The sequence below is a fragment of the Sebastes umbrosus genome, chromosome 1 (assembly GCF_015220745.1).
Source record: "Sebastes umbrosus isolate fSebUmb1 chromosome 1, fSebUmb1.pri, whole genome shotgun sequence".
NCBI lineage: Eukaryota > Metazoa > Chordata > Actinopteri > Perciformes > Sebastidae > Sebastes > Sebastes umbrosus.
This window is the reverse complement of record NC_051269.1, coordinates 21,441,516-21,467,822: the sequence shown is the minus strand read 5'-3', so window position 1 is coordinate 21,467,822 and position 26,307 is coordinate 21,441,516. Positions and strand designations below refer to the sequence as shown.

Genomic DNA, 26,307 nt, shown 5'->3' with positions numbered 1-26,307 from the left:
GCGAGAGATGTAATTGTCTCCGACCAAAACTCCGGTGTCTCCCCTGTTCCTTCTGACCGCGGTCGGTAGGCTGAAGCAGGAAAAGCCAACACTAGGATCAGCATTGATTCATGGAGAGACCTTCGTCTGGTCAGCTAACATTACTGCCAAGCAGGTGAAATATAGAGTGATATTGTGGTTTTAGCTGACGTGTGTCGCCTCACTGTTTTGAGCGAGCAAGCTCGAGCCTGACGCTGACTTTCGTTGACTTAACGGCCACAGGTGTCGCTGTTAACAAGAATTTCTGATTCTAACAAACAGTCCCTTTAATGTGTATATCACTTTAATGTTGCAGCTGGTAAAGGTAGTTTTAATTACTTTATATTATATTTGTATTACGTATTACTAATCTAAATCTTAACTAGTAGCCGAACTAATGTTGTAAATTAAATGTAATGAAGTAAAAAGTACAATATTTGCCTCCAAGATGTCGTGGAGTAGAAGTCGTAAAAGTATAAAATACTGTAAAATGGAAATACTCGAGTCCCTCAAAATTATTATTCCACCGATAATATGTTAGGTCACTGGGATGGTTGATGGTTGGCTGATGATGCAAAGAGTTCCAGTCACAAACACGATATAAGCCCCGCCCTGTCATGAGGTCACAATAAAAGTACCAATACCACAGTGAAAACCACATGTTACCTACATGTTACCATGTCCAAAACTTTACCTTAGTAAAAGTAAAAAAAAAAAAAAGTATTTGCATCAAAATAAATACCAAAAGTAAAATTATTCATAATGCAGAATGGATATCACCTTAATGTTGCAGCTGGTAAAGGTAGTTACTTTATATTATATTTCTATTATGTATTAATAATCTAAATCTTAAAAGTAGCCAGTAGCCGAACCAATGTTGTAAAATAAATGTAGTGAAGTAAAAAGTACAATATTTGCCTACAAAATGTTGTGGAGTAGAAGTCGTAAAAGTATAAAGTAGCATAAAATGGAAATAATTTATAAATAATTTATGATATTATTATAATATATAACATTATATTAAATCATTTATAAATGTATAATAATAAAATTATTATTTCACCGATAATATGTGAGGTCACTGGGATGGTTGATGGTTGGCTGCTGATGCAAAGAGTTCTAGTTACATGTTGTAAAATCAATGTAGTGAAGTAAAAAAGTACAATATTTTCCTCCAAAATGTCGTGGAGTAGAAGTCGTAAAAGTATAAAGTAGCATCAAATGGAAATACTCAAGTACGTACCTCAAAATTGGACTCAAGTACAGTACCACCGATCATATGTGAGGTCACTGGGATGGTTGATGGTTGGCTGCTGATGCAAAGAGTTGGAGTCACAAACACGACATAAGCCCCGCCCAGTCATGAGGTCACAATCTACTCAGGCTTCTCGGCTTGAGAGAGCCAACAATCCACATAATAAATTGTGATATGAAATAAAACAAAAAATTTAAAAAAATCTTTGAGTTTTTTATGTATTTTTTTTAATAAATGATTTTTCCCAGTTGAACCTATAATAATAATATATATATATTTGTCAGTGACTTGTTCTCCCCACCCCCACCCCTCCGCCGGCTGAACAGAGCCCGCCCACCTCTCCTCTCTCCCCGGCTGCCTCCGCCTCTCTCTGCTCTCTTCCCTGGTCTGTCATCCACACCGCTGTTGTTGCAGCCATTTTACCGTGGAGCGTCGGGCGCAGTGGTGACCGGAGGAGGATGCCGAAACAGCGCCGTTAAAAGGTAATTCCGCCTCCTATTCACGTCGGTAACCTTCACGGTTCCGACTCAGCAGAGGACTGTGGGATTATAGTCTGGCTGAGCTGAGAGCTGAGAGAACAAGGCCGGCCGGAGAGGAGCTGCTGAGAGGAGCCGCTACAACTAGTAGCTGCTCTCAGCTCTCCGACACACAGAGGAGAGAGATTGCTCGGAGAGTGTTTGGCGAGCAAAGGCTGGTCGCTGGCAGTTCACAAGTCCGTGTGAAAAATGGCGACGTCTTCCATCAAACCACTGAAAGTTTTAAATGAGCTTCTCTGCGGCGTCTGGGTGAATATATGTGTCTGTAGTTTGTGTTCAGAGCAGTGTTACACACGTTAAACTGAGTGTTATTGGTTCGTCCAGGGGGCGCTCCAGAGCTACTGGACGACTAGAGGTTTGCGCACGTTTTGTAGCGTTAATCTTATTGGCTAGTCTGGTTTGTTTTGTTTTTAGCGTTTTTTAATATCATTTAAAAAAATAGATATATAGTGACACCATTAGTTTCTTTGTTCTTATCAAGCGAGTAAACACACCGGTCTGTTTGTGTTGTTAGCTCGGTTGACGTGTAATCTCGCAGACCATCGAGCTAACAATAGAGACGGAGAATAAAAAATGGAGTAAATTATTACGGTTCGCCGCCATTTTTGGAAGGTACCGGTCATTACGTATCACCGGTACGGTCAATCGTCAATCGTTCATCATTAGAAATGTATAACGTACGTGCGGAAGACAAATGCAACTAAACCACTTGGTTAAGTTTAGGAAAAGATCGACTTGGTTAGGTTTAGGCAACAAAACTACTTGGTTAGGTTTAGGAAAATATTGGCTTGGTTAGGTTTAGGCAACTAAGCTACTTAGTTAGGTTTAGGAAAAGATCGACTTGGTTAGGTTTAGGCAACAAAACTACTTGGTTAGGTTTAGGAAAATATTGATTTGGTTAGGTTTAGACAACTAAGCTAACTAGTTAGATTTAGGAAAATATTGACTTGGTTAGGTTTAGGCAACTAAGCTACCTAGTTAGGTTTAAGGAAGATTGACTTAGTTACGTTTAGGCAACACAACTACTTAGTTAGGTTTAGGAAAATATTGACTTGGTTAGGTTTAGGCAACTAAACTACTTAGTTAGGTTTAGGAAAAGATTGACTTGGTTAGGCTTAGATTCTTTGTTCTTATCAATCGAGTAAACACACCAGTCTGTTTGTGTTGTTAGTTCTGTTGACCTGTAATCTCGCAGACCGTTGAGCTAACAATATCCATCCATCTTCAACCGCTTATCCGGGATCGGGTCGCGGGGGCAACAGCTCCAGCAGGGGACCCCAAACTTCCCTTTCCCGGGCCACATTAACCAGCTCTGACTGGGGGATCCCGAGGCGTTCCAAGGCCAGAGTAGAGATATAATCTCTCCACCTAGTCCTGGGTCTTCCCCGTGGTCTCCTCCCAGCTGGTCGTGCCTGGAACACCTCCCAAGGGAGGCGCCCAGGAGGCATCCGTGCTAGATGCCCGAACCACCTCAACTGGCTCCTTTCGACGCAAAGGAGCAACAATAGAGACGGAGAATAAAAAATGGAGCAAGTTATCGCGGTCAACAGAGAATGGGAATTGTGGAGCATTCTGGGGCGCGCCGCCATTTTTGGAAGGTAGCGTACGGCAGCTACTGGTCATTATATATCACCGGTCCTGTCATCTGTCAATCGTTCATCATTAGAAATGTATAAAGTACGTGCGGAAATCAAATGCAACTAATCAACTTGCTTGGGTTTAGGAAAAGATCGACTTGGTTAAGTTTAGGCAACTAAGCTACTTAGTTAGGTTCATGAAATAAAACTACTTAGTTAGGTTTAGGAAAAGATCAACTTGGTTAGGTTTAGGCAACACAACTACTTAGTTAGGTTTATGAAATAAAACTACTTAGTTAGGTTTAGGAAAAGATCGACTTGGTTAGGTTTAGGCAACACAACTACTTAGTTAGGTTTAGGAAAAGATTGACCTGGTTAGGTTTAGGCAACTAAACTACTTGGTTAGGTTTAGGAAAAGATCGACTTGGTTAGGCTTAGATTATTTGTTCTTATCAATCGAGTAAACACACCAGTCTGTTTGTGTTGTTAGTTCTGTTGACCTGTAATCTCGCAGACCGTTGAGCTAACGATAGAGACGGAAAATAAAAAATGGTTATCGCGGTTAAATGTCAACAGTGAATGGGAATCGCGGAGCATTCTGGGGTGCACCAACATTTTTGGAGGGTAGCGTACGCAGCTACCGGTCATTTTATATCACCGGTCCTGTCATCTGTCAAGCGATCATCATCGGAAATGTATAAAGTACGTGCGGAAGACAAATGCAACTAAACCACTTGGTTAGGTTAAGGAAAAGATTGACTTGGTTAGGTTTAGGCAACAAAACTACTTGGTTAGGTTTAGGAAAAGATTGACTTGGTTAGGTTTAGGCAACTAAGCTACTTAGTTAGGTTTAGGAAAAGATTGATTTGGTTAGTCTTAGTTTCTTTGTTCTTATCAATCGAGTAAACACACCAGTCTGTTTATGTAACTTCACAATCATCCGAACAAAGATAAGAATACTAACAATATGTTAATACTGCATATTTAAAATACCGGTGTCTTGCAAAATTAAACACATAAAGTTAGCCTTAGAGTTGTACCTATTCCAGTGTTGGAAATGCGTCAGATACTGCCCAAATTCGGGATCAGGTATTGGCAAGTATGCCAGTCTATGCACCGATCCGATACCATTATTTATTTACTGGAAATGAATTCTTCCTTGCCGCTCCAAAACAGTCGCCTTCACTGTGCTGTCGCCCTGGATATATCATGGCTGCCACTGGCAACTACAGTTTTAAGAAATGATTGCAGCTAGTTTGTCACGTGACAATAGCAAACAACAACAGTGCAGTGCTAGTGGAGAGTGTAACGGTAACAGTAGTCAGAGCGAGGAAAATGTCAGCCATTTGGCAATATTTCACAGTGGAAAATCTGTTCATGTTTTGCAAAGGGTCTATCCTGAGCCAGGCCACACAACAAAGATAGTAATGATACCACATCATACATGGTCAGTAGTAAACAGCTGTTAAATAATTAAAACAATAATAACTATATCTTTTTTTTTTTATCACGCTCGGATCGGTACTCGGTATCGGATCGGTACTCGGTATCAGATCGGTACTCGGTATCGTCCGTATCGGGAAGGACAAAATGGTATCGGAACATCTCTAGCTAGCTTACCTTTGTGTCTGACTATATTCTCTATGTACTACAATAAGGCTTTTGAATCTTATTCACTATGCAGTGTTGTGTGTTATCTTTGGACACTTGCAGTAAACAGCCAGCGGGTGGCACTCTTACCCTTTATCCTCCAAAAACGTCTGACTTGCTGTCAGTGACGTCACATTTCCATTCCCTATTAGTAAGCTAGCTAGCTAGCTAGCTCGGGGAGCTTTTTCCCATTCTTCAATAGAGTGCTGAAGGGATGACGTATTTTTGTAGGTCAACCAGGAAGTTAGCATCGCCGTGGTTCCCTCGACAAAAAACTAATGGGATTTTCCATTGGATTTTGAATTATTGCAGAAAATAAGCTCTGTGGCAAACAAACATTTATGATACTTACGCAAAATAATCTCCACAAATTAACACCACTTTAATGATTATCAAAGTGTGAAAGCAATCGCCAGAAGTAAAAAGCTAACATTAGGCTATAAACGAACTACACCACAGTCTCATGAAAGGAGTATAAAAAAACGAGGCTGTAAAGATGACCGAGTTGGCCTGATGACGTTTTGTAGTCTCATTTAGCCACTTGTTAAAAACCGCCTTTTTTAAAATACGTAAAAGCTTCAAAATTCACATGTCGAGTACGTTAAAAACCTCTTCAGCTGGTGTTATTCACAGACGTTATTTCAGGCATCTAACTAAAAACCCATTAAAAAAAAAACATTGACTTCAAGACGAGGGAAACTGGAAGTGCTAAAATGCTAACTCATTTCCGGGTTTTAGGACTCATTCTTGCAGCATTCTATAACTCTTTATTGAATGAAATGATACACAATCATGACAGTAAAATGGTGGTTTAGGACATAGAAAACTGAAAGGAGCTTTGAGAGCCATGCGACTGACTAGTGCTTGCATGTTCCCGGCTGCTAAGTTACGAAGGTATGACCTGCCCTACTCTGCCTCAGATTACTCACTGTCTGTCTGTCTGGTGTGATTGGTTAGGTTTAGGCATGAGGAGTGAGATTGGTTAGGGTAAGAATATCAGGGTAAGCCAATCAGAGGCAGAGTAGGGCTGGTCAGGGGCAGAGTAGGGCGGGTCATGCCTTTGCTATAGTATGATTCATAATATTGCTGCCTGACTGGCCAGCGGATTAGTCGTTACCCCGTGAGTTATAGTTGTCACCGACGAGCCTTGCAGTTCCTAGGTCACAAGGCTGTGTTTCGCATACTGACATATTGAATATTAACGTACTGCATACTAACATACTGCATACTACAATAACCTAAACTGCATACTCAATCTGTATACTGCATATTGCTTACTAAATTAACGATTAATTATGCCATTACTGAAGTAAAATCAAGCAATACGTCTTCTCTGCATCACATGTATCGTCCAAGCCACCGTATTATTTTAGGACAAATTGAAATTATTACATATTTTAGTCCACCATTGTACAGTCTGAAAAGCCGCAATGCATTTTGGGGCGGTTGAGTATGTTCAATAAGCTCTCATCTCATACTCAGATTTTCTTGCTAATCTAGTATACATCCGGGCATTTCTTGGGTGCACAAAATCCACATACTATGCATTCGGAACGCACTGTATACTCAATTTTGCGTCATACTTAGTAGGAATCAATATGTTAGTATGTGGTGCTACCTCGCTAGCAACAGTTGTTTACAGAGCCTTGCAGTTTCTTGGTCTCCAAGCCTCTAAAGCTGCCTTCACATGATAAGACATTTGCTCTTCACTACGCGAGGTAGGGCGCAGAGCCTTGCAGAGGCAGCAGGTAAAGTATGTCACCAAAAAGAGCGCAAGGAACGCCATTCACTAGGCAACAACGACAGTTTTAGCTCTTCTCATTGGTTGTGCTGGTCAATAACTCTGCTTATCCACAGAATATGTTGTTTCTACACCCTCTGGCGTTTCGGAGCATATTGCAACGAAAAATGCTCTGAGCATAAACACTTCACACATGGTGCATGCTCGTAGCACGCACCATCTACGGAGGCCTACGCCACGGTGTCTATAAACAAAGCATAAGTAACTGAGTTTATATTAACACACAGTAACGGGGAACTGCCTTACCTTAAAACAAGCGTTTCTTCCTCTGGGGAAAACTATCCACCATCTTTGAGTACTTAGTTCTGGTATAAATGATTAGTAATTGCTAACTCTACACTCTGAGCTAACCGGGTGAGTTCAGACTTGAGATAATGAACATTTCCACCCATTACTAGGCCTACTATAATAATTACTGACGTTTTTTATGACATTTTTTATGTTGCACTAGGCTATGATCTTTTTATGACATCTTTTATGACATATTAGGCTTGGGTGGTATCTGTTTTTTCATACCTTCCTACGGGGTATATGGTACATTAAGGCCCGGGGGGGGGGGGGGGGAATGCTCGGAGGAGCAGCTTGTCACTAAAATGAGAATAGCTGGTCTAAGAGCCTGAGCTGAAGTTGTGGCTAACTTTAAGGCTATCTCCCTACACTTAAATCAGCAGCAGGTGGTAAGCAAGCCCGGGAGTTGTAGCATTTATTCACCAACAAATAGCCTAAATTGTACACACACTGCTACGTTCACAGCTATACCGTTATTGATAGCTAACTCTGCACTCTGAGCTTACCAGGTGGGGTCAGTCTTGAGATAATGAATATTTCCAACTATTACTTTCCACAGATTTGTACAGTTTAAGCCTTTTAAGGATGATCTCCTCATAAGCTGTCAGTCATTATGGTTTATTTTCAATCCCAGGCATGTGTGCGAATCTCACGGTTGACGTCTCTTGGAAACACATAGTCTGAGCTCAATTCCTACAATCAACCATGTTTTTCACTGGCATTTATGCTGGGGAGACCCGGTACGGATTAAGCCAGATTTTTGCCCCCGGCTAATTTTAGAGTTGTGTCAAAATTCTGCTAGATCGGTTGTCATTTGATGTGCAGTTTGAGGGGGTCACGAGTCACAATGCCTGATTAATTGTCTGAATGATCTGCCTCAGACAGATTTCTGGCATGTCATAGTCAGCTGTCTTGCAGTTTGAGCAGGTCTGAATTTCCGTCATGGCTGCTGTCAAAAGATCCGTTATAAACTGTTGTGAGCTTGTTTTAATAATATTAGAGAAGTATTTTACATGTTGTGTAAAATTGTAGTCTTGAGACTGCTGTGATATGAAACAGAACTTGAACTGAACACCGCAGAACAGACAGACCATATTGTTTGCATCTTTTTCTGCTTATTTTCCGTTCACAGTACAATTGCACAAAGCAATCTTTCTCTCTCATTGTTGTGGATGCAGTTGTTGTTGTTGTCTTGTTTGAAATTCTATTGGAATAAGTTGTCAATGGACAAAACCCACCGTTCCGTGCTCATGCTCATTGTGAGCTCCGCGTTGTGGCTGTGCAATTGATCCGAAGAGTGTGAGCATAATAGTCGCGGGTTCTGGCCGTGCAGAAATCCCAATTAAAATGTGTAGTGTTTACACATTTTGCCATCATGTACATGCGGGCTGATGAGTAACAGGCTGCAGTAGAGAAATGCTAAGGACATGCTTGAAGACATTTAGAGACAGTGTCTCCATTACCTAGTTTGTCCACCAGAGAGCACCGACCAAGTTTATTTTTGGCTGGACTGCAGAGGGCCAGCCTTAAAAACGTAAAAGTCTGTCACTGAGTTAATGAGTGATGAAGTCACAGGATATGTCGGCTGAGTGTTGGCGTTTCCTCATTGGCCGTTGCTCTTTCAAAATTAAAAGGCGGGAACAGTCTTTTTTTTTACGTTTTCAGGGGGCACGTCAGCGATTCCACTCACCGGCGCGAGCGGGTTATGGCTAGAAAGGATCCGTCTAGAGTAAGTATGACATCATGTTCTCGTAATCGGAGCGACTCAGGGAAAAAAAACTCAGAAGGGATCGGGATTCCGAGGTGTGCGGGATGCCCTTCGCGGGGGAGAGAAGATTGTTACTGTTGTGTTAATGTTGCATGTTGATTTCTCACTTACTTTTGACTGAAACAGTCCTAATGTAAAGCTTTGTTTATACTGGCATGAGACCCCGTGGCGTGGGCTTCCGTAGATGGCACGCGCAATACAAGCATACAAAGAGGCGTTTATGTTCAGCGCGTTGTTCGTTGCAACATGCTCTGAAACGTCAGGAGGCAACGAACAACATATTCTGTGGATGAGCAAGAAGTCAACGAGTGATACAGGAAAGGAAAGTAGACTGCTTGGTAACAGTAGTAAACACTAAACACCAACGTACCGCCAAACATTGCATTTGTGTACTGTAATTATTACTACCGCTTACTTCCAAGTCAAAATTACTTTCTGTCTCACAGTGCTCTCCCTCATGTCGCCACTCTTTCCATGAGACCTTTTTTCAGCTTTTACAAAACGTCTTCATGTGATTGTCCCTGTGGTCTCTCAATGAACAGTCATATAGACAGTCTTCCCTCAAAGGCATCCATGTTGAAACGAAAAGCAGCGCGCGCAGTTGGCGCGTAGTTACAAAAATTCAGAGTTGCACAACCAATCACTGCAACAACTTGCGGAGCCAACGGTAGGGGTAGGGAAAAAAGTCGATTCAACTATGTATTGCGATTTTTTTTTTCTACGATTTTGAAATGGATTTTTTTAATGCCAAAATCATTTTTTTTTTTGCTTCATTTAAGTCTATGCTTAGGTAGAATGAAGTCACCGCTTTATTCTTTTAGCCAGAATAACGTGACGTCATATCCGTTCCGTATGTGTTAAAAGCAAAACAAACAGCGAGCCGCAGTGAGTTCAGCCGAGAAAGTTGAAAACGGCAGAGGGTCTGCGTGGATACGACCTGCACCCTCACAGTTTAAATCCCAAATGGTAAACACTACACATACAGTAAAGTATGGAAACACTTTGGGTTTCACACATTACCAGGAAAAGCAGAGCTAGACATCATGGCTAAAGCTGCATGCTAAATCTGTCATGGACAGGAAACATTATCATATTGTGGTAACGGCCAGCAGCCACTTGCATCTCTGTCGGCTGACTCTACAACTGTAGAGCACCCATATACTGACATTTATGGTAAATGCATTCAAACGGTCCTCATGGAGCTGACAATGGATGTATAAAGAGAACGGAGCTGATGGAGAGTGTACACATATGACTACATCTCGTTTTCAAAATAAGGTGTTAACAATGGGGATTGTATATATAAAATACATATATGGAAATAAGATTGATTGGATTATATTCAACAGAAGTATAAAACATTACATGTACATTACATTATAAAATACCACTAATTTGTGAGGGAAATGTCTTTATTCTTTGATTTTTGGGTTGCTGGAAAAAATGTAATAAATACTTCCTGACAATGACTGATATATTTTAATGTATTAATTTAGATATTTTTCAAATTAAATGTCCCTAGAAGTCTATGATTCAACTTTTCCCCATGGTCTAGTGTTAAAAAAGTAAACAAAAATCGCAATAAATTGTTGAATCGCAATACTTAAAAATAGCAATACTTATTGAGTTGGCACCCAAGTATCGTGATAGTATCGAATCGGGAGATAGGTGAATCGTCCCAGCCCTAGCCAATGGTGCAGGACTCACCGCAAAAACTAGGCCAACAGACGCTCATCGATGGCCCCAAACTGTCCGACCGTCGGCTTGGTGTGTCAGGGCCTTTACAGACATGCTAATCCTATGCTTGGGCAAAAACCATGCAGTTTTTTGCACGCCTATTCTAAAAATAGTTTCTGCATACTGAAGTCCCTAAACAGGAAACTGGAATTGCTGTAAAGCTGAGACTCTTGTGGATTCAATGAGCCCAATTGTATTCATGTGTGATGATATTAGTCCCCATAGTAGCCATTTCATTGTAGTGAGACCATTTTTTGAAACTTGACCTTACTGTATAAAATGACCTGCTGTGACCTCTAGCATAAACAGCCTCATGAAGCTTTACAGCCACAAACTAGAGACCTAGTGCATTCAGAGTATGTATGACTTTCTTAGGCTTTCCTCGCCATGCAATCTGCGGAAAAATGCAGTTCTTGCAGAAACCTCCAAATATAAAAAGTTTTTGATGCCAAATCACAGAATGGCTTTTTCTATGGTGTTCCTCAAGGTATTAAGTCTTAATGTGGTATTTTGGAGGGTTTTTTGATAATTATTTATCAATTTGTGGACTGCTAAAAACTTGTTAAATTTAGCACCAAATCTGTGTAACAAATGGGCCCGACGCTGACTTTCGTTGACTTAACGGCAACAGGTGTCGCTGTTAACAAGCAATTCTGAAAGCCCCGCCGAGTCTATTTCCTCTGTGGTGGTGCGCCACGACCGACTCTAGGTTGACTTGGAAAGGCCTGCGGTGAAGATGACGCTTTACAGCACCCCTCACCTGGACTTCGCCGCTTAGTGCTCACCGTGCCTTTTCTGCCTACACTGAGTTAGACTGGATCGGGCTTGTTACATTTCATGCTCTGCATCTAGAGTTCCTGCTCTGGCGTATCAAATGAAGCGCTCTCCTTTCATCAGTTAACTGACCAATCACAGACGTTTGTGTCAGCTCGCTCTGATTAACTGCTCTGTGACCACACAGCAGCAGCTGCATTTTCACCGTGAAGGCAACCTGCAAGAGAAACAAAACTACATTTACTGAGGAAAGAGAATTGCTTTTGATTGGTTTCATTCTTTGATCCAGTTGTAACAGCATTACACTTGAAGAATGTGTTGTTTTTGTTTCAAATCATTTGTTTTACATTTTGACAATTTTTCCAGCTGCGGTGGTGTGAAGTAGGTTCTTATTCGCGGTTCAGTGATTGATTCGTCAATACTTTCTTATTCCCGCCAACAATACTCTGATTGGAATAGTTGTTTTTTTCGTACCGGGGAAACGGCTGCACATGAGCACAGCAGACCTGTTTGAATCACAAGCCCCTTTTACACAGAGATTCTGCAATACTGCCGTAAAGAAGATCCACCATTATGCCGGCTTTGCTTTTTCACACAGAACCAAACAACGGCCCCAGTGTGTCATAGATAGCATGCTGGCATCACAGGAGCAAAAGAGGCGTGACGTTTAACACAACAGCATTGGCGTCTAGTGTGTGTGTGTGTGTGTGTGTGTGTGTGTGTGTGTGTGTGTCTGTGTGTGTAGTTCCGCTGTGTCGGCTGTCCCTTTTACACAGACGGCGGCTCGGCTCTGTGAGTACCTCAACTGCCGGCTCAGCGGCAGAACAACTCTGTCTCCCCATTCCGCCTCCGTATCTTTTATACAAAACAGCGAGGCGTAATAACGGCGCAACGGTCCCGCCTTGAGCAGGCTGTGTGAAAGGGGCTACTCAAAAGAATCATGTGTGGTTTGTGATGAATCACTATAAAGCAAGGAATCTCTGTCTGTCTCTGTCCTTTGTCCTTCTGTATGTCTGTTGCATATCTCAAACGTTCATCCGATCAACTTCACACTTAAGCCAAGTTCACACTACATGATTTTCAAAGTCGTCAGATTGCAGTACTGTTCACACTACACAACTTGCTGTCTTGTAATCGGGAGTCTTGGGCTCTCATTGGCTGTAGCTCATGGCCGGAGTCCCTGACAGGTCCAGATATTTATAGGGATGCACCGATCTGACTTTTTCAATCCCGATATGATATGTACACGTGTTCATGAATTATTCATATTCTGCCTTTCCCCGCCAGAGACCGTAGGTGTTGAAAGTGACCAATCGAAGAGCGGACACATCAGCCACTGTCTATTCCATCCCTGCCTCCAAAGTCTCAAAAGTCAACTTGACGAGCGAGCGAGTTGAGCAGTTCCGAGCGCACAGAGGGGGTCGAGTGAGCGCTCATCACAGCCAAGCGCTCGCGCAACTGCATTTATGCACGCAGAGCAGAAATGCTCCCTTGGGAGGATGCATTTCCGCTTGCGCATACTGTTCTGTGTGCGCGCGCAGGTTTTGACACTAATTAAACGCCATTGCGGACCCCACCCATGTAATGAGAAGTGTAATGTTGCATTCATACCAAGCGCAAAGCAAATGTTTGCCTCGCTTTACTCGCGCGAGTTGGACCGCGGGATCATTTGTGTTCATTCATGTCACTTGCGCTAAATGTGCTGGAGGGGTTTACCTCCATGGATACCAACAGTTTCATCAACCATGGCCGAAATAACCAATATTGCTGCTTTGTAAATATTGTGGAATCTGTAAAAGTCCCAGATACCTTGGAAATCCAAACGCTGTCCTGTCTGGGTTCAAAACATCACCTGGCTGTATTCACTGTATCTAGCAAGCCATACGTTGCTACAGCTGTATGAACCAAAAATAGACAAATTGTGCTGTGATTTAATTGCAATAAACACATCAAAAGTATGCCTAAATAACTACATAATGATGTTGATTTGTAAAACGTCTGAATTCATACTTTGTCAAGTCTGTCTGCAAAACGACAAGCAAACAACTTTTAAAATACTTGTTTTCTGAATGGAGTTCGGATCGATCAGTGCCAGGCTATGCTAACATTGTAGCTGCTTCATCAACGCTCAAGATAAAGTCATCTAGGCATAAACACAGCTGCAACAGAAGGCTACAATATTTCTCTCCTCCATTTCTGAATCAACAACGTCAGGATGTGAGTGACGACAGGAGGAGAATCTCAGTGCTGATAGGCTTTCGCAACACAGTTGCGAAAGCCTATCAGAATGTATACTTCAATTTCAACAGAATATACACTTCAATTTTATTTAGTTGTTGAAAGTAATCTCACCTCACAACAAGAGCCAGTTGCTTGGTGACAGTGATGACACAAGGCAGACGGTTGGCCGTTGGACAGTTTTGGGTCGTCAGCCTACTTTGTGGGGTGTGTCCCGTACTGTTGGCTCTAGTCTGCCCGTGTTGGAGGTTATTTGGCGGAGCCCGCCGGTGACAGAAATCCCTCTGGTTGGTGGTTCAGCTTAAATGAATCAGTGCACAAGAAGAGAAACGTAAATGAGGAAAGCAAGCCAACGAGTAGAAAAGAGGAAAAACACAGAAGGCTCTTCTAATTTTTCATCTCATCTGATCATTCCAATACAATGGAATGATGCTAAGTGGTGAGTGAGAGTGGTGTGAAAAAGGTCGGCAAACGCTGCTTTGTTTTATGTACGTATCATAACAACGTCTTGTATCCACCGTCCTCAGTCTTCTGGTTACCCTTTTTGATTGATGAATACGGACTACTGTCACCTGCTGGTAGGGAGAGTTATTTCATCTCATGCAGGCGCCAAACGTACGTGGTAGTTGGTCATTGGGTGTAGTCTTAGCTGTGTGTTTGAGACCAGCTTTTTTGGCCAAGACAAAGGAGACGCAAGTCGACTCAATATTCGGCCTTCATCACTGCTAGTTCTTTGATGTCGGTTTGGTGTGTCTGGGCCTTAATCCCCACACTGGGGATTTTGACAACTCTGCCACCAGATGGTCTTCCAAAATTTGGCCAATGATCTCCACCATTGATGTGGCTGCTCATATATTTGGTGTTGGCACTGAACTAGGGGCAGAAAAGTGATTAGGTTGGCCTACTTGACAGTAATTATGTGGATATGTTCAATTTACAATCATGTAATAAAATAGCTGCATAATTTACAGACCATCAAAACAAGCACAGCCGAGTCGCTTGCATAAGAAAATAATGGGCTCATAGCTGGTGTGGTGGGGCCACTTTTGCTTGAGGCATTCATGTATTATTTTGAAGCAGCCTTTAAGAGCCCTGTGGTCCACGTCCACTTTTGCAGCTATGGCATGCTGCAGTGTTCTCCCTAAAGAAAGTAATTATTTTTTAAAACAACTATTTTATATTAGATAATAATTTTTCATAACTTATAGAGTGAAGTTTTCATAAAAGTGCTGCCTTACCTTCTCTATTGCATTTCTCCTTTTCTTCTGCCACTTTTTGGATAGCTGTCATGACATTTTAAGTTATCCATCCTGTAGTTTGGGGACCGCTGTCCCACAAAGCCAGCAGCAAGCTGCAACGTGGGGGCACAATGCTTTTGGCATAGGTACCATGTATTGCCTTACTCATTATGTCTGAGCCAGGCAAATTTGTTCAGCCGTTCAACCATAACGTTAATTTAGGTAACCTTTTAAAAAATTGGATGTGTTTGGATGCAAAAGAACAGCCACGGTGTATCAGGGCGCCGCCGACACAATTTGACTTGAAGGGAAAAGACCAGAAAAGACTGTTGCTCTCTTTTCTTCCTCATTGGTAAAATAAGCAGCGCCTTTCCCGGTGCACTGTGGTGATTACTACACTGCTCAAAAAAATTAAGGGAAAACTTAATCATCACAGTATTACACCAAGTCAGTTAAACTTCAGGGATATCAATCTGTCCATTTAGGAAGCAGAAGTGATTGTGAATCACTTTCCCCTGCTTTGGTTCAATGGAGAGGCAACAGCAAGACGACCCCCAAAAAGGGGATGTTTGGCATGTGGTGGCCAAAGACAGTTGCCTTCACCCTATCCTTCCTGACTGATTCTTCTCTAGTTTTGTGTTCTGCTAGTGTCCTTGTCATTACTTGTAGCATGAGGCGGTACCTGCAGCCCAATCAGGTCGCAAGAAGGTTTGCTGTGTCTCCCAGCACAGTCTCAAGAGCATGGAGGAGATACCAGGAGACTGGCCGTTACACGAGGAGGGCTGGACAGGGCCGAAGAAGGCTATCAACCCAGCGGCAGGACCGGCCAGAGAACACCAGAATTGGCAGGTCCACCTTCGGCAACCTGTTCTCTTCACAGATGAAAGCAGATTCACACTGAGCACATGTGACATGCGTGAAAGAGTCTGGAGACACCATGGTGAACGTTATGCTGCCTGTAACATCATCCAGCAAGAGAACTGGGCGCCAATGGCGGACCTGCCAATTCTGGTGTTCTCTGGCGAATGCCAATGGAGCTGCACGGTGCTGGGCTGTGAGCACAGGTCCCACTAGAGGACTTCGAGCCCTCATGCCACCCTCATGGAGTCTGTTTCTGACAGTAGCCTGCTGGAGGTCATTTTGTAGGGCTCTGGCCGCGCTCCTCCTGTTCCTCCTCGCACAAAGGAGCAGATACCGGTCCTGCTGCTGGGTTGATGCCCTTCTACGGCCCTGTCAAGCCCTCCTTGTGTAACGGCCGGGCTCCTAGTATCTCCTCCATGCTCTTGAGACTGTGCTGGGAGACACAGCAAACCTTCTTACGACCGCAAGAATGGATGTGCCATCCTGGAGGTGCTCTACTACCTGTGCAACCTGATTGGGCTGCAGGTACCGCCCCATACAACAAGTAATGACAAGGACACTAGCAGAACACAAAACTAGAGAAGAATCAGTCAGGAAGGATAAGGAGAAGGCAATTGTCTGTGGCCACCACATGCAAAACCATTCTCTTTTTGGGGTCGTCTTGCTGTTGCCTCTCCATTGCACCTGTTGCCACTTTCATTTGCACCAAAGCAGGTGAAAGTGATTCACAATCACTTGTGCTTCCTAAATGGACAGATTGATATCCCTGAAGTTTAACTGACTTAGTGTTATATTGTGATGATTAAGTGTTCCCTTAATTTCTTTGAGCTGTGTATACAGCGCCACCACCACATCGGCATAATGCTGCAATTGCAGTTACAAATGACTAAATTCCACAGAGTGCAACACCGTGCAGTGCTTGTTAGAAAATAACGTTTCCCATGAAGACACCCGTTGTCGAGAGCTGGAGGCGGTGTGAAATTTGACGGAAGTGGCCGCCTTGTAATTCTCTATGCAGGAAAAACCCAGGTTACAGTCCAGTGCACCTGCAAAGCCGCCCCGTCACCAAACGAGTCATGAGTCTGAGCTGTAAGACTCAGGCTTTAATGCCTTTGTTCATCATCTGTGATGTGGAAACATCAGATTTCCAGACAGCCAAAGAAAACAAATGTCGGGCTCTTGACAGCGCGGTCACTAGGACTATACCGAATATAATTTTTTTTACATTCAAAGCTTCGATTGGGGTTTCCGGATGAAGCTTCCAATGTCCGTCATATGTTATGACGCCATGACCCTAAAAAGATCCAAACACAAAATCCTCAATTTGAATAAAGTGATGAATGAATGAATGTATGAATATAACTTGCCAGTTTAGTCAACATAAATACGCTGCGCTCGCTGTGTAGATTGTTAATAACTAATAGCTTATTCACATGACATGACTTTAACCCTGATTTTCTGCTCCCCCACAAAAGCCCCATATCGGAAGCAAATCAGTGTTGACTTGCCGCGTTCAAGCGTCATGTGTGAGCTGCTCAAAGACGCTCACAGAGAGGCTCGCTAGCGCTAGCCGATGCCTCACTGACACATTCCAGATATCTAGCATGCTAAACATCTGGACCTGTAGGGGACTCTGGCCACGAGCTACAGCCAATGAGAGCGTGAGATACGGGTTGAGGGGAAATCTGGGGGAGGAGGGGTCGCCTGTACAAATAGGAACTTACTGTATGTGTTACATTTGCAACGGTCGTGTCTAGAAGGTAACCTCCAAGTGTGAAAACTGGTGGAAACAGGCTATTTTGTGAACACGTGCCAACAACAACATCAACAATATGTCTAGCGCATGGTATCACGTCATTTATCGTGTATCTCTTTTGTGTGTTTTCGTGACAAAATGTGTTCAGAAGTATTGATTTTGGTAAATTGCATTCACATTTTGGCAAATTCCATGATATTTAGCATTTTACAGTGGATACCATTTTTATTATCAAATTACACGATTCTGTCCGTGTTTTACGCATCGCGGAAATCATAGGGCCCTACTTATACCAGGTGGGGATGATTTTCTGTCTGCGGGTGTGCAGTCCTTCTGTCTGTCTGGCAGCAGCATGGATACTTTGTGTGTTGCTGCCTCTGATTAATGGGCCTGATAGTGTGCATGTTCAACTGCAGAGTTGCAAGAGATCTCCTTGGCCTACTCTGCTTCTGCAGGCTATGCTGTCTTCTGCGCCGTTTAAACTGTAAAATGAATAAATTAACTACCACATACTCATACTCATATACTATATATAGTTTACCTGATGAAATACAATCTCATTCATTGTCTGCAGTTTTGATGTAAGGTAAACAGTAAACAGAACATGGCTTGTAATATTAGATCACATGTGAGGTGGAAAATTACCAACAGCCAGCAGACTGATGCTGAGATCTACAGACTTTGTCTTTTATATCAGGCAGCTAATTAGCATCTCCAGGTTCACTGGTATTCTGATGTACGGTTTTCTTGTTTTCTCTACTATTTTATAATGCTGTTGATAGCTTTCTGGTCTTTAACCACATAAGAAGTGATTAGTTTCTTTGACCTTTGTCGATCCTTCAGAATAAATATTTGAAAAACATACACAGTCTTAATATAACTAGTTCTCCCAGAAAAAAAGTGAGTAGCAGTTTGAAAGTATAACTGTGTTGAATCTAGCTCAATTTTCTCGTTCATTGTACAGACTGTAGCCACGGAAAACCTTTAGTTTGTCAGCTTGTTGGGGGTTATGATTGCCAGGAGGCAGAGCTTTGAACTAGAGAGAGATGATGATGATGATGTCGGCCCGTCTGTTGAGCCAACATTTTGGTTTAGATTAGGGTTGCAAATTGTAAGCATTTTACTTAATCGATCATTGGTGGCATTAACAATCAATCAATCGATTAATTGTAATTTTAAAAAAATTGCGATTTCTGCTTACTTTTACTTTGACTTGTTCTTGGTGCTGTTACATTGCTGCTAGACCGCCCCGTTAATACAGGTGTGTTCAGGAAAGTAAACCGTTTTTGACCGCAGTGAAAATGTTGTTTTTGAAAGGCTAAACTCCAACATATATGGATTGAAGCAGAATATTCCTAAAAATATGTTATAAAATTTAGAAATGATTACATCTATCTTTTTTCAATACATTTTTACTTTTATCATCCCGGTGATCGGCACATCTGGGTGATGCCGTCATATGTGCGTTAGCATGTTGGATGTGTTTACATTCACATACCCTACAATGATGTAGCCACGCCGACACACCGTCCCGGTCTTATGCACAACTCTCTCTCCGTTGCTGTTGTAGCCGACTTGGAACAAATCTATTTAATTGTTAATGAAACGTAAACATTAGTTGCAACCCTAAACATCAGCATGCAAGTATGTTCTAACGTTTGCATGTTAACCCAAAGGATGGGTTAGTTCAGCTTAGGCAAGTTCATCCTGATAAAGTGCAGCTGAAGGCTTGATCCGACTTGCTGCATTGAAACAGGATCTGCCACAGCGCTTGTGCATTTAACCAGGAAATATCAAGCAGAGTAACTATATCAGGTAGCAAGCGGGGGCAAGTGCATTGGGGTCACTGGACCAGTTGATTCACCATGCAGCCTGGCTTCAGTTTGTAGTCTGATGGGATATTGGTATAATGATTACCCCTCCCTTATTTATCCACCGACAAATAAACAGCTGCTAACGTAGCACAAAAACACACTCTGTTTGTCAGACAATCGCTATCGTTAATCTGGGCAGACAGAGTATCGTTACGCCGGGCAGACACGGCGGACAACCTGCTAAACTAAACTAAATGTGTGGTGGAAACTTTTACTGGGAACGTGGCTGCATGTCCGCGACACTACACGCAGCACCATGGGTGCTGCAGTTACTCTCCTGATGGTTAACTGAAGAATCCGTTGTCTGTTGTGCTCCATTCACTGCAGCTGGTGCACCGCTGCATGCTAGGCACTAATCTTGTTGGTTAACGGTTAATAATCGGTTAACAAGGGTTGGTTATCGGTTAAGAATTTTTTTCAAAATAGCAACCCTATATATAATATTCTGCAGTTTCCCTCCCTCGAGACTCGTTGAACTACCATGTCAAGTTTTTCTTATTTTTTTCTGTTGGAAGAGGATCCCAGGGCGTTGTTTCTCCTGTCCCAATGGTCCTGGTTGCCATGGTAGCTAATGAAGCTCGTTTAAATGAAGGGTATAAAGGTGTTGAACTGGTGCTGAACTGAGAGAAGGTCGCAGTGGCAACAAGCCAGCTGGGGTCATTCTCTCAACAGATCGTGGTGCTTCACTGTTTCATTATATTCACTGTTGCTGTCTGCTGGTCTGGCTGTGTGAGGTGTCTGATTACACTGCTGCTGACGGTAAACTAGCTTCTCCCCCAAGCATTAATTTAGCAATTAAAAATGCTCAGCCTGCGTGTTCACAGCTGCAGCAAGTACATGTTCATGTTAACATTTTATATTCAGGTGACTTGTATCATGCGTATCAATAACATTTAGCAGTGAACTCAGCTGCAGAACACGCGTCAGTTTCCGGACTACATTTAACAAGTAGTAGGGAGGTCACAGCACCCAGACCCAGCGGAAATGATGATGGTAGAGAAATGTGTAGGAAAGACAAGAGTTGAACCACACATTGTTTGGATATGAACAGCTAATGCACTCTGAACAGATGTGAACAACACTCATTCATGCTGCTGTAAAATTTGAAATGAACATTATACATAATTGAAGCAAATCTACTGCAGGAATCAGTGAAACTCACTCCTTCCCAGGGTTGGGAGGTTTACTGTAAAAATGTAATCTGATGCGATCACAAATTACCTGTTAAAAAATTGTAATAAGTAACCTAATCCAAGTATCACAATACAAAAGTAATGTAATCTGATTACTTCCCATTACTTTTGGATTACCTCAGTACCAAATATGCAAATAAAGACAAGAGAAAAGAAAAATGCTGAAATTCGCAATTATTTTGTATGTAAAGCAGAAAAGAGTAACATCACGGTACAGTGCAAGGTCTGCCTTCCAGCTGTGAAAATCCTGTCATAATCCAAGGACTTGAATTATTGGCACATTAGTTAAATTAACTAAAATGAAATGAAATGAACTAAAATTCTTTCTTTTTTTTTAAAAGGAAAATGTGTTTTTGCATTGCTGAAAGCCCCTACATTTTTGTCCATTATTCTTTTCCCTCTGTACCAGTAACAGCTACATAGATCGTTCTTAGAATCAGTTTAGACTTTTTTGCGCTTCCTCTGTGACACAAAGTGTCACCAGCCACTTCTTTTTGTCTGCCAGGTTCACTGGGAAGGTGCAGGGTGGGAGGTCCACAATATCCCAACAAACATAAATTTGGAGTTAATGGAGGGTAAATTCCTCCTATTTTGGTAGAATGGGGACCGAAAAAAGAGTTGTAACACTATTAGGTTATGAAATAACAAAAGAGGTTCTTGTTGTTCCTTTCTGTGATTCCGTTTAACCGAATGCTTTCTCTACTTCCGGCAGGAATAGAAACATGGCTGATGCGGCGCGAGGTCCCGTGGTTGGCCGGCCATTGGCATTTGCCAATGAAGAGCGGGCAGTTCACTCCTGGTCCCGGATCTCGTCAGCGGGGCACAACGTCCTCCTGGATGCTCTGAAGATTCTCAGTCCGATGTCCCGTGACCTCTCGAGCAGTGAGGAGCTGGTCACCTTCCTGCAGGAGCTGGGCGAGGAGGGCCACAAGCCAACCGTGCTGCGTAGCAAGGACGTGTATGGCTACCGCTCCTGCACAAACCAACCCCTGACTGAAGACATGCTGAAGCCACCCAACAGAAACGTCAGACCCACCGCCAAGAGGAGGGGAAGGAAGCCCCTGGCCAGGAAGAGAGATGTGCACCCGTCCTGGAACTCCTCTGAGAAGAGCAACCCCAAGATTCAAGGGGTCCGCCCTCCAGAGCTGCTGGTGGACCATCGAGCCATCATCTGCAGCAGGACACCCAGTCGGACTGTAGAGATGTCGCAGGCACTGCAAGTGCGGCCGTGCCTCAGACTGACCAACATTGAGGGCCTTTCTGGCTTCCATACGGCCAGACTCCAGATCCACACTTCCTGGGACTCATCTTCTGAGGCACCCTCTGTTGGCTTTTCACAGCAACAGCACCCTCTTATGCTTTCAGGAATACCTTTGCAGCCTTCTCAGAATGGTGGTGGGGCGCCCACCACAGCAGTGGCCTTGTTCAGCCAGAAGAGCCTGTCCTGCCCCATCCGATTGGACGGTGCCCTCATTGGAGATTCTGCACCGGTCTTCTACGCAAATGGACGGGCGTTCCCAGAGACTCACACAGAGCTGACCAGCAATGGCTGGAGGAGCAATGGCTTCCACCGAAATGGTCGGGGCCCCAAAGAACTGAACAACACGACCCGGCAGAGAAACGGCTGGAAGGAAAAACACAGTCTTAGATGGAAAGTGATAAAGGTGGATGACTCTCGCTCTGTGACTGAGGCCTGCAGAAAAGCGCAGAAGATCCTACAGGTCAACCTGTCTCCAGTGATTCAGATCCAACCTCTCAACCATGTGCTGAGAGACTTCAGATATCAGAATAAGTGACAATTCCCCTCAAAACCCACAACCATTGTCTCCTTTAGCAGATGTTAGTGTTTTACATCCATTAGCCTATATCTGGCTGAGCCCCAGTGTTCATTGCAGACGTCTTACATGTTTTTGTTGTGATCTCTGCTGAGTGTTGGAGGTAGAGAAGTCAGTCTGTCTGTGAAAGTTCTGGTTCCTGACAGGGGCACTCGGGATTGAAAGGCATTTGAAGTTAGGTGATGCTTTTCTCAGCAGGCTGGGAAATGACTATCGGCCGAATGCTGGTACATTTTCACGGTCTACTTTAGTTTACACTATACAATACTTCAACCAACCATCATTCTGCTTTGAGTTGACTGCCTGCTAGCCGATGTTGCTGATGTATTTTAGGACGCAGCATCCACTGTGACTGTTAGGTTAAAGGTGAATTTTCTGCCCTTCAACAAGGCACTGGGTGCTCACAGTTGTTTGAAGAGTATTTATAACTCATTTGAAGTATAGCGTCGTTTTGTTGAAAAGCATTTTTTTTACTTGTAGCGCTTACAAACAGTGCTGTCACTGCAGCGCCCCATTTTCCACTGGAAAGAAGGAGAAAATAAAGCTAGTGGTGGGACAGGACGATCCCATTGGACTCCCAGATGAACTGGTGGATGAGCAGGGCGGGTTTCCAACGCCTTCAGACGAGCAGACGTGGTGGTTGGTTGGTCCCAAAAAAACAAATAAACTAAAAAAAGGAAAGAGAAAAAGTGTTTAGTTTGTCTTCCTTTTTTGTATTTTTGTTGTGTTTCCACTGGAAATCGGGAACGCTCTGGGAGCGAGTACAGCAGGGAATCAAACCCGTGGCCCATACAGAGATACACTGATACCTGGATGATTTGTTTCAACTACAGTCCTTCACTAAGTGTTCCTTTGGTTTAGTTTATCCACACATGGAAACAAAAAAGTTATAGAGTATTTTCAACTGTTGGGTGATATGATGTCTTACTGAAACAAAACGCCGATCAATGAACTGCAGAAAATGGCAGGTATTGAAGAGGACTTGGGCCTTATTAAACATTTTCACTTCGGAGATTCATCTTTGAATCTTAATTCTGGGAAAACTGAGAATTGTGAGATATAAGAATTCAATATTTAAAGTTTTTCTCATAAAACTTGATCTCTGAATTCAATATTTACAAATTTCTGACTGTAATTTCAGAGTTTATTCTCTATGGCTATTTCCCTCAAAATTCCTCCATTCCATGATGTGGCCCTGGTCCACCTCCATCGGTTTAAGGTGTTTTTCACCAGATACAAAAACAACCCTAATGCTGCTCAAGGTTTACCTTTGTCCAACACATTTCTGTACTTCACAGGCAACCAACTGTCATTTGGAGCCTTGATATAAGACATTTGTTTGGCCAATTCAAAAAATCTTTGTGGTGACATTTGTTAACTTGAGCTGCAGGACTGTTTATTTTCCAACCAGTTAAATTTTAAACTGCATCATCTGAAAGTTGAATCTCCCATCAGAACTAATCTGTGCTCTGTTGAGTCAATGGCGAGAATTGCACTTTGAGAGTGTGACGGTGCTTCATTGTTGCCTGTTTCCTGAACATGAAAGTCATTAATATTCGTATTTCCTGCATCACGTAGAAAATGTGTGAAATAATCGAAAAAAAATTGGTTTGGCTTTCTTTGAGCCCACGTTGGTTTTTGCTACAGGTGCTAACTTTGCAACGTTGGTGCTGAATTAAATGACTGGCACAAGAATGTCGTCATGTTCCTGTTTTTCTAGTTCAGATTGGAGCATTTAGAAGCGGTGACTTCCTGGGAGTTATTCTCTGATGGATTGATAGCACTGCTGCCCTTTGCAGGTTGGGATGAGCATGCCAAACTGCCTTGTGTGCTTTCCAAAGGGTTTCTAATGTGATGAGCCACCTGAATCCATTTTCATGTCATCATCTGTGAGAAACTCCTGTGAATTCCCCTATAACATTTGTTTGCGATGTTTAGACAAAACCACATTCCACGAGACAAAAGTTTAGTTTTTACCTCGGAAACGGTACTTAAACACAAAATCCTAAATCATTGTCCACTTACTAGCTTTTTTCGGAGCTTTTACGGATCTCAAGACCATTAAATGTGAATGAAAGCTCTGGAAAAAGCCAGTAAGCAGATCTTGATTTAAAATGTTTTTGTCAAACTACATTTTAATTCTTTCTCCAAAAAAATATCCAAATATCCAAATATTGACTACTTTAACCACCAGATCTTAAAACGGTTAAAACAGAGCTCGGTAAATGAGGACTGTTGTTTCAAAAACTACCAAAAAGATGAAAAAATTAAATTGTATTTCCTGTTTCATGTTTAAATGCTGTGTTATGGGCCACTTGGTGGAAAGAACTAATCAGATGTAAAGTGGAAATCTGTGCTTTCTACTTTGAAGTTCATGCATTATTCTCAAATTAGCAATCCGTTCTTTAAACTGAGGCCACATCAGTGTTTGGTGGTCGGCTTTACAGATTTCCACGTCTGTTCTTGTGAATTTTACGTTATGGAAGAGTCTCGGTTTCCTTGCCCCCTCCTCCCCCCTTCTGCGATCTGTCTGTACGCAGTCATGTTCATGCCCACTGACAGTTCCCTTTTCTAGATCTTCTATCTGTTAGTCTCGTTTGTGCCACACTTGTATAATATTGTATTTCCTACATGATCTTTGAAAACTCTTTTTGTTCAATAAAACCGATCTGAAAAGAATCATTAATTTTCCCCCACCAACTACAACATTTTTCATAACGTGACTCTTTAGCAAGAACAGTACAATCTCTAATTTCGAGAAAGTTTAGTTTCATTACCATATGATCAGATTGTTTATGTTCTTAGACCCCTGACTCACAAAGCCAAAAGTCATGTGTCATTGAGAAACGATTAAGGGATTAGTCGATTAACAGAAAATGAATCAACTGTTTTGATAATCATCATTTAAGTTATTTTTTTTTTTCTGGCAAAAATGACAAACATTAATTGGTTCCAAAATTTCATTTGGAAGAATTTGCTGCTTTTCTTATTCTCTTGTGATAGTAAACTAAATATCTTTTGGTTTTGGACTGTTTGCCGCACAAAACAAGCCGGCATTTTCTCTTATTTTTGACATTTTATAGACCACTAATGAAAGTCAGTCCTCCTTTTTTTCAAGTTTGTCTCAAACTATAACCATCATTGAAGTTGAAAATTGGCTGCTGATGAGGGGATTTTAATTATCTGGAAAAAGTCTCAAACTGTCCTTTTCTTTATTTATTTTTTTACAAGAAACAAAGGCAGTGAAATATTTGAAACTGGTCAAAGATCAGGAAAAATTAAAACTTGGTAACATAAAAAAAATATGTTGGCAAAATATATGCCCAGTCTCAAACATACGGGACAAGGTATTCTTTATGAAATATTGCAATCTTTAAATAGAATTATCAGGTTAGGAACTGATGTACAGTTTTGATGGCTACCAGCTCATGAAATGGTAGATCAACTTGCCAAAAATGTATTAAAAGCAAATTAGGGAGAGTTCACAAAACCAATAAGTAAGTCAAAAACCGAAGCTTTAATCTGGAACAAAATTAACAACTAGTGGCACATACAGACGTAGGCAAAATTGTTGGTACCCTTCCGTTAAAGAAAGAAAAACCAACAATGGTCACTGAAATAACTTGAAACTGACAAAAGTAATAATAAATAAAAATTCACTGAAAATTAACTAATGAAAATCAGATATTGTTTTTGAATTATGGTTCAGCAGAATCATTTAAAAAAACAAACTAATGAAACTGGCCTAGACAAAAATGATGGTACCCTTAACTTAATATTTTGTTGCACAACCTTTTGAGGCAATCACTGCAATCAAGTGATGTCTGTAACTCTCAATGAGACTTCTGCACCTGTCGACAGGTATGTTGGCCCACTCCTCGTGAGCAAACTGCTCCAGCTGTCTCAGG

At 42.2% G+C, this 26,307-nt stretch overlaps 1 protein-coding gene across 2 annotated transcripts; it reads left to right on the top strand.

Moving 5' to 3' along the window:
- The first annotated feature begins 1,534 nt into the window (after positions 1 to 1,534).
- Positions 1,535 to 25,079, top strand: si:dkeyp-87e7.4 (uncharacterized protein LOC557283 homolog). Of its 2 annotated transcripts, none has more exons than XM_037755146.1 (2): positions 1,535 to 1,755; positions 21,277 to 25,079. In XM_037755146.1, exon 2 carries the CDS (start codon positions 21,287 to 21,289, stop codon positions 22,358 to 22,360), a length of 1,074 nt encoding a protein of 357 aa, XP_037611074.1. In that variant the 5' UTR covers positions 1,535 to 1,755; positions 21,277 to 21,286; the 3' UTR covers positions 22,361 to 25,079. The 2 variants fall into 2 exon arrangements, with proteins under 2 accessions (XP_037611074.1, XP_037610982.1); XM_037755054.1 differs by lacking the exon at positions 1,535 to 1,755 and adding an exon at positions 1,785 to 2,058.
- Positions 25,080 to 26,307: the final 1,228 nt, after the last annotated feature.

Excerpts from the sequence above, each read along its gene's own strand:
- si:dkeyp-87e7.4 (XM_037755054.1), top strand. The coding sequence starts at position 2,036 with ATGAGCTTCTCTGCGGCGTCTGG. Across the intron at positions 2,059-21,276 it reads AGCTTCTCTGCGGCGTCTGG|GAATAGAAACATGGCTGATG; the intron begins GTGAATATATGT and ends TACTTCCGGCAG.